Here is a 9,187-nt window from a genome sequence, read left to right as displayed (position 1 = left end):
GACGTTACAATGTCATCCTGATATGCACCAACACCTGAAAGGTGCTCTCTTGTCCATAAAGGGTTAAATTCAGTATTTTCATGCTCTGTTTTTCATATTGAAAGTAGTATTTAACAACATTCACTAGTTTGTATTTACTTTATGGTTAAATAAACATTGTTAAAACATTCAACAACACCAATAAGTATACTGTAGATCATCCAGTTTAACCACTTCATTTTAATTATGCTACATGTGCTTAAGGTCATCTCTGCACTTGAACTCACCTTCTATTTCTGTCCACTTCACAGCCACTTCACTGATAGGAATTTGAAAGTACTGAGCTAGATATAGCAGTTCTACATCAAAGGCCCTGTTCATGAAACAGCATGAGAAACAAAATCTCCAAGATCAACAAAAACTAAAACATAAATTTTATTACACAATAAGATAATGAGCACAATTTAACTCAATACATTAAGTGCACCTACATGTATTATCAGATTAAGTTAGATTTATTTAATTTCTTGAATAACAAATTATAAAATAAATAAGTCTCAAAACATCTAAAAAAGTAATGTTCAATCCCTTTATACAAATAATGCGTTATCTAATTGAAGGAAGCATTGCCAGAGACACAAGCTTCTGACTAAAGGAATAATATAAGAACAGAGATAAATAAAAACTGTTCACTAGTTGGAGAAACAAATGTTCAAAAGTAAAAAGTTGTGAACTGGTTGGAGCAAGAAACGACAGAGATAAAAAGCTGTTCTAGCTGGAGAAAGTAGCGACAGGAATAAAAGCTGTTGACTGGTTGGAGAAAGTATAATTAAACATAAAAAGCTACTGACTAACTAAGGAAATATAGACAAAATTAAGCTGTTGATAAGTTTATTATATTATGGATAGGGACACATATGGCATGATAGAAAATAAATAAATCAGCTGAAAATGTGATGGTAGATTTATGAAAAGATCCATCAATATGTAAGAAAATGGAACTAAGGCACTGTATCTTTAACCAATTGCAGGTAGAAAGCCAAGAACTACTTCTGTTGCTTTGATAGATACAGTATATTGCATGTGGTAAAAAGCATCTAGTGGTTGAAAATTAGGTCAAAACCTACAGTGCATTTTGTTCCTCAATAAGGATTTAGTACACCACCCAAAAACAATTCCAAAGTTGAAAAGTTTTAGTTGGCTCAGCTAATAAAAGATAAAGACAAGCCTTCTTCTTTCACTGAAAATTGGGGTTGGTGTACTTTTATTAAAACATTTTCCCACTAACTGAAAACTTTCAAAAAATAATCTAACAGTAGACATCCAAGTACGGCTAGCTTCATCTAAAATATGGTTGTAAGACATCTGTAAACTTTGCAGAGATCACTGAAATCCAACCAGAAAAATATAGCAATGATGTCATAAAATTGTTATACACAATAAAGGATTCAAGTCAACAACATTAAGTTGTAATTTTTAAAGATTAATATACAATAAAAGTGTTGTAAAAGGTGTGTCGATATGGCACTGTTCCATGTTGTAGATCTAGGAACTCTGTGTTGTAAAAGGTGTGTGATATGGCACTGTTCCATGTTGTAGATCTAGGAACTCTGTGTTGTAAAAGGTGTGTAGATATGGCACTGTTCCATGTTGTAGATCTAGGAACTGTGTTGTAAAAGGTGTGTAGATATGGCACTGTTCCATGTTGTAGATCTAGGAACTCTGTGTTGTAAAAGGTGTGTAGATACAGCACTGTTCCATGTTGTAGATCTAGGAACTCTGTGTTGTAAAAGGTGTGTAGATACGGCACTGTTCCATGTTGTAGATCTAGGAACTCTGTGTTGTAAAAGGTGTGTAGATACGGCAGTGTTCCATGTTGTAGATCTAGGAACAATGTGTTGTAAAAGGTGTGTAGATACGGCACTGTTCCATGTTGTAGATCTAGGAACAATGTGTTGTAAAAGGTGTGTAGATACGGCACTGTTCCATGTTGTAGATCTAGGAACTCTGACACAGTTGTCTTGGTATGTTGATTATATATTAGCAGATTAGAATTTAAAAAATATTGTAAACATTAAAATATGGATGTTCCATGTCTTTCATAAGCATTAAAATAATTATTTATGATGTAAATTAATCTTCTTGTTGAAATGAGTCAACACTTACAAAATTACAGAATGTAATATCACTTAACAATCTTCAGTTTGTTCAATCTAAGCAAATGAAGATTGTCAAACAATACTCTAAATATATTAAAAATTTAATTCACCTACCAACGTTTCACATGTAGATTAGGAAACAAGAGCCTAGCTGCTTCACGAGTGAAAAGTTTAAAACCACACTGAGTGTCTCGAATACCTCTGACAGCAAAGAGCCACACCACAAAGTGGAACCCAAACATCAAGAAGGTCCGGAATACTGATCTCTGTATAACGTAGTGAACGGCTTACTTAATAAATATTACATTATACATATATATGTTTCATTATAAATATACACAAGTATTATAATGGTTACAAAGAAAAACAGCCACAAAAGGAGCCTACCTCCATGGATCAGTTTATTTTAAAAGTACAGTAAACCAAAAATATTATATCCTTTGTACACATCACCTCTTAGGAAATTTATTTTATTTTTTATATATTAGTCCTGTAAATGGGTGTTTTAGGAATTAAAAGAGAAGTTGCAGAAATAAAACTGTCAGTTTTATAGTTACAAATATAGTTACAAACCTGTGCAATAGACTCCTTTTCCAAATGTGCTCTAGATCCCACAACCACCACCATACTTGCCTGAAGAGAAAATTAAAGGAATATCTATTTGTACTTACTTTATCATCGGTAAATATTACAAGTTTACTCTAGAATAATCTGATCAAAAAGCTATAGAACAAATATAATTTAGAAAATTGGCACATCAAAATAAGATTTTGAGTAAGCAAACCATTTCAGTTCCAATGACCAAAACTGTACTGCAACTTAATTATGCATAACCTTGAATCAAAGTGACAGGTGGTTAATTTCCTTTTGTATATAAACTCCATGGTCTGTAGTAAGATAGCTGCACTTGACATGATTGCAAGTGCTCAGTATGTATATAGGGGTAAATATTCTTTCCAATAACTTTCCAAAACATACAAAAATAATTTTGAAATTTTAAGCATTTGTGACAAATTTTGCATCATGAAAAGAGAAAAAGGACAAAAACTGGAGAAAAAAAAAAAAACTGAAGAAAGAAAACCAAATAGAGAGGATTGTTTGTAATTAAGCACAAAGCTACACAATGGGCTATCTCTGCTCTACCCACCACGAGTATCGAAACCTGGATTCTAGCGTTATAAGATATAGAAACTTTATTAAGATAAAGAAACTGTACATTGACTACTGGCTTTTGTCACTGAAGTGGTGCTATCATAACTGTACTTTCAACTAGTCAGACACAGTGAATAATTAACCCTATACTTAAACATGTAGAAATGTAATTCAATTTTCAACCTTGATAATTATTTAAATTAAAATAGTTTCAAGTCTACTTGTATTATTATCACACATACATTTACTGCAGAAAGTATGTGCAGGAAATAGGGTACCTAGAGGTTCTACTTGTATAAATCACCATGCTCTATATTTAAAACAAAAATCCACAGCAGAAAGGTTTAAAGCAGTGCCTATGGGCTTCCGTGGGGGGCACCTGTCCTCCTGGAAAATGAGAAACATTTCTTTATTCATTTAGTATATATATATACCCTTGATTTAGAAGTTAACATTTTCTTAAAATGAAAATGTATTTCCAATAATACTTACCTCCTTACAGCTATTACTTGCCTGCCAGGATTTCTTCCTTTGCCCACCTAAGCATTAGTCTGATTTTTTCTCATTTGCTCCAGTTTTTTATACCCCACTTAATCGTCCATGGTGATATTTGTCTTGTGACACTGTCCACCTACATCAATGCATTCTCTATCTTTGTACTGTATATAAGCACCTCATTCAGATCACTTATTCAAGACTGACTCAATCCCAGTCTCCAACATCACCTCTTATTGGGGAGGAAGGGCAGGAGTAATGTGACAGGAGGTAAGTATTATTCGAAATACATTTTCGAGTTAAGAAAATGTTAACTTCTGAAACATATCTACCTCCTCTCACACTTACATCTAGAATCCCATATTGATAAGGTGGAAGGGCCAGTGAGAGCATTATCCATACAGAAAGCATCTGCATAGGTCATGGGTGTGTCAATAGAAGGTTGGCACCCTAGTGGGGGAACCACACTACATACAGAACAGGTATGCTCTTCACCCAGAACTTAATTCATGTATTGTGGGTGGAATTCTACATGATTTGTCATCACTACTGGCCATGGTCCATATATCCCACATTTGTGGATAGGGCAGTTGGACTGCAATCTATATATATATATACACTTATGAGTAGATCCCAACCTGTAGCCATAGAGTGATGCATTCTGAGCCACCAGAATCGCGACGAGAAGGTAAGCAACACTGAAGTGGACATACCTTCTTCTCAACCTGAAGAAGTCCAAAAGGCAATACCCCAGGCTTGGAATGACGGAATCGTGTATGTCTTACTCAACCCAGGGAAACCGAACTCATCCGGTCTGGAATTATTAACACTCATCCTCACTCCCCTAATGTGTGGGCAAGGAGCCAGGATGGGACCACTCTGCGTTCGGAATTATGAGAAGACGATGGACCTTCTTCCACGAACATTGAACTGAACCAATATTGTTCAAAAAGAAGGGTCAAACTCAACACAACCGGATAGCCGAGCATCAGATCTCAACCAGTATTACGAGTATGCTCCAATGTAGGCTGGTGCCTCTCCTACCAACATCTGGGAAAAAACATCCAGGGACATGGGTAGGAAGGACCCAACTTCACCCTCTTCTCCAAGAGTGAAGGAATTCACTCTAACACTCTGGAGGAAAAGCCTCTGCTGACCATCCCAGTGACTGGAAACTGGGTGTGGTAAGGACTTCCACTTGTAAGATCTGGGGGGTGATGTGCATTGGGGAGTCCTGAGGAATAGTGCTATGGAAACAGTGCAATAGGGGAACCAAGTTCCCTAAAGTTTTCAAAGCAAACCGCCCCAAGTTATTCAATCCAATGATCAGCAGGGATGGGCAGGATTTCCTTATGCTTTACTCTTGATAGTCCATGAGCGGCAGTCCAGCATACTACAGCAATACCATTCAGTCAGCCTCTAGATGGTTTTATGGAACACCTCAGAACCGATTATATATGTCTTCACCTCTCTACAACCGAGAGAGAGACCCAACCCCTGTGTGATGCTAGATATGAGAGGTAGAATAGGAGTGACCTGATTTGCCTCCATGTCAGAATTTTTTTTTTTTTTACGATAACCAACTAGGTAACAAAGAGAATGTTCAAAGTATCTCCAAATGATCATTGTACTGGGAAACTTGTTAGTGATGCTTTGTTGAGAAAAAGCGATAACATTATCTGAATGAGGTGCTTATATACAGTACCAGGATAGAGGGCATATTGACATAGGTGGGGAGTGTCACGAAAAAATATTGCCAAAGGCAATTAAGTGGAGTATAAAAGGCGAGCAAGTGAGAAAAAATCAGACCAATGCTTAGATGGGCAAAGAAAGAAACCCTGGCAGTTAAGTATGTTTAGACATTTACCCCACCCCTGAAGAAATTTCTGTGGCCGCTCATGACAGTGCCTGATAGAACTTAAGAAACATCATAAACATTAAGAAAAATATTAGCCTCTTCATACCGGTTGAATAATTTTTGGTACTTTATTAACACTCATATCTATACCTTATCTGCAAAATCTTTCATACTCTCTTCAAGTTTCTCAATGTCTGAAAACTTTGTAGCACCATCAGCATCAGCAAAAAGCAAATATTTTCCACGAGAGCACATCATTCCCTAAAAGAAAAATAAAGTTTGTAAAGGAGTTCATCAGATTAAAATTACTCTACAATTATAAACAAACTGGTTTACATGTACAGCAAATGAATGTTTTTTTGTAATAGCTCAGCAACAAAATCACTAATTTCTAAAAATCATTTCAAGAGAAGGAAAAATGATATAAAATCCATTTTCCAGAAATTTGAAATGTAAAGCTTTTACTATATTTTTTTCGTTTGAGAAGACTGTCTTTTTATTAAACAGTGATTTAAGGAAAAATAAAACCTTTTATGTATTTGTAACTAACACAAGTACAAAATGCAACTATAAATATTACAAGTATATACATGTATTACTGTTTAGATTAATCACAAAGATACTGAACTCCAAGTAAAACATATGTTTATTTACAGACAGTTAACTGTTTTCATGCAGTGACCAAATGAAAAATAATAAAGATTTTGTTTTGGGAAGTAGATTTATTTTTCAATAGACACTTCATTAGAACCTATATTATATTTCAGTTAGTAACTGTTTTTTAGTTGAATATGATGAAGAAAATATTTTCTGTACATGCATCTTGTTATAGAAAAAACTTTCGAGATTCTGTGACACTTGTTTTTTCAAAACACCTATACATAAAAGTGATTTGAGATCTGCTTAGAGTTCATTATAGGGAGAATTGACCTACAGTAGTCAAGTAGCCTAGCATAGTAGATAGACCTATTTTCTAAAGGGTTTGTTCCATTAACTAGGCTAGCAAAAGGGCTTGTTCCATCAACTAGATAGCATGTTATGTATTCCTAGTCTCAAAATGGCTTTTTCCTCCAACTAGGCTAGCATATTACAGGTCTCCAAAGGGTTTATTCCACCAACTAGACAAGCATGTTATGTATTCCTGGTCTCAAAATGACTTTTTCCTCCAACTAGGCTAGCATATTACAGGTCTCCAAACGGCTTATTCCACCAACTAGACAAGCATGGTATGTATTCCTTGTTTCCAAAGGGCTTATCCCACCGAATCAGACAAGCATGTTATATATTCCTGGTCTCCAAAAAGTTTATTCCACCAACTAGGCTAGCATGTAATGTATTCTTACACTGCAGTAAAGTTACAAAATCTAGACTAAAGATAGCATAAAGTCTTGCAAGACAGTGCAGTTTCTAAAGCATGTTTAGTTCTATTTCCAGATGGCTGCCTAAACTATTTCTTACACAAATTCAATTATCTAAATTCAATACTGTTTCATAAGTTCAAGTGAAAAGAAAATGATTACAGGTACATGTATTGTGTAATAATGTTTGTTATCCTTGATAATGTACAGATGAATGTTAAATATTGTGTTCTTGTAACATGGTAAGACAAAAGTGCAATGGCCACAGCATGCATAATGCTGCTGGTCAAAACTGCCCATACACATTAAGATATATGAACAAAATATCTTTTCATTCCAAGAAAAAAATTGGTTTTCAGAGCATAAAATCAGTGTTCAGGTTTACTCATATTTTTCTCCTTTGATTCTACAAGAAGTCAAATGCATGGTTTAATTTAAATAATCATCAAACTAACAGAAATAAAGTCATGTTGACTTAAATACAGTTTGGAGATGGCTTAATGAATGGGTACTGAAAAACAAAATTTCAAATAACAAATGTACAATGTTTCAACAAGCTTTCATCAACATCAGGTGAATTCCTTGGCATCAAATTCATATAGACTTAGATTGCTATGTATCTCTTCTACCACTTTTCTTGGCTTGGAGATGAGGTTTCAGGCTTAATGCTGAGTCCTTTATCAACATGGAACCTGAAATGTCATCTTGAAACCAAGAGAAACAGCAGAAGAAGTCCATAGTAATCTCAGTACACTTAAAAGCGCTAAATCCACTTTAGAAAAATAAATAATTAATCAATAATAAGCAATGATTTGATCATAACGAAACAAAATAGTGGCTTTCCATTAACATATTTTCATATCTTAAATCACTGATTTTTTTGTGTGAAAACAATCAAAGAACACAAATCTACATTTATTTAAAGTCTACTTTAATAAATGTCTAACCATTTTTAGAAAACTTGTATCTGTGCTACAAGTCATCGATGACTCATATTCTTCATGGTTTTAAATAGATACATTAGTCTGTGATGATATTCAATTGTAGCAAAAGGTTTGTACTTACTTTTGTCAGTTCAATGCATGCATAATTTTAATGTCCATTAATTGGTTATTAAAATAACTTTTCTTTGAAAACTGTCAAACTTTCTTTAAACACGGTGACTTCTAGAGACAATTTACTAATAACTAAGTTAACATCTTGTGTAGTCCTTGTCTCAAAAATACTTATTCCACCAATTAAGATAAAATATTACGTAGACCTTATCTCAAAAGGGTTTGTTTCACCAACTAGGCTAGCATGTTATGTATTCCTGGTCTCAAAATTAGCATTTATATATTCCTTGTCTCCAAAAGGCTTATTTTACCAACTAGACTAGCATATTATGTATTTCTTGTTTCCCAAGGGTTCATTCCATCAACTAGGGCAACAAGTTATGTATTCATACTCTCCAAAAGGCTTATTCCATGAACTAGGCTAGCATGTAATATATTCCTTGTCTCCAAATGACATATTGCACCAACAAGACTATTAGGTTATGTATTCTTGTCTCTAAAGGGCTTATTCCACCAAATAGACTAGAATGCTATGTATTGTGTGTATCTAAAGGGCTTATTCCACCAAATAGACTAGAATGCTATGTATTCCATCAAATAGACTAGCATTTTATGTATTCTGTGTATCAAAGGAGGCTTATTCCACCAACTACACTAGCATGTTATGTGTTCCTTGTCTCTAAAGAGCTTATTCTACCAAGTAGACTAGAATGGTATGTATTTTGTATATCCAAAGGGCTTATTCGCCAACTAGGCTAGGATTTTATGTTTCCTGATCTTGAAAGAGCTTATTCCACCAATTAGACTAGCATGTTATGTATTCCTACTCTCCAAAGTGCTTATTCCACCAACTAAATTAGCATGTTATGTATTCTTTGTTTCCACAGGACTTATTCCACCAACAAGACTAGCATGTTATGTATTTGTTTCCTTGAAAGAGCTTTTTATGTTAACTGAGCTAGCATGTTCTGTATACTGGTCTCCACAGGTCTTATTCCACCAACAAGACTAGCATGTTATGTATTCCTTATTTCCAAAGGGCTTATTCCACCAACAAGACTAGCATGTTATGTATTCCTTATTTCCAAAGGGCTTATTCCACCAACAAGACCAGCATGTTATGTATTCATT

The 9,187-nt window shown here is 34.6% G+C and overlaps 1 protein-coding gene across 1 annotated transcript in view; it reads right to left on the bottom strand.

Annotated features, from left to right (window-relative positions):
• LOC106465253 (dolichyl-phosphate beta-glucosyltransferase-like) overlaps positions 1–9,187 on the bottom strand; it is a 64,957-nt gene that overhangs the window by 6,214 nt on the left and 49,556 nt on the right. The window contains exons 5-8 of the mRNA XM_013925461.2: positions 5,794–5,904; positions 2,712–2,771; positions 2,253–2,404; positions 267–352 (exon numbers count right to left, since the gene is read on the bottom strand). Coding sequence (XP_013780915.1) covers positions 267–352; positions 2,253–2,404; positions 2,712–2,771; positions 5,794–5,904 — 409 coding nt within the window. The remainder of the gene's footprint in view (positions 1–266; positions 353–2,252; positions 2,405–2,711; positions 2,772–5,793; positions 5,905–9,187) is intronic.

Source organism: Limulus polyphemus, unplaced genomic scaffold (genome assembly GCF_000517525.1).
Source record: "Limulus polyphemus unplaced genomic scaffold, Limulus_polyphemus-2.1.2 Scaffold1885, whole genome shotgun sequence".
Taxonomy (NCBI): Eukaryota; Metazoa; Arthropoda; class Merostomata; order Xiphosura; family Limulidae; genus Limulus; species Limulus polyphemus.
Note: the sequence above shows the minus strand (reverse complement) of the source record. Positions and strands in the feature narration are given on the sequence as shown.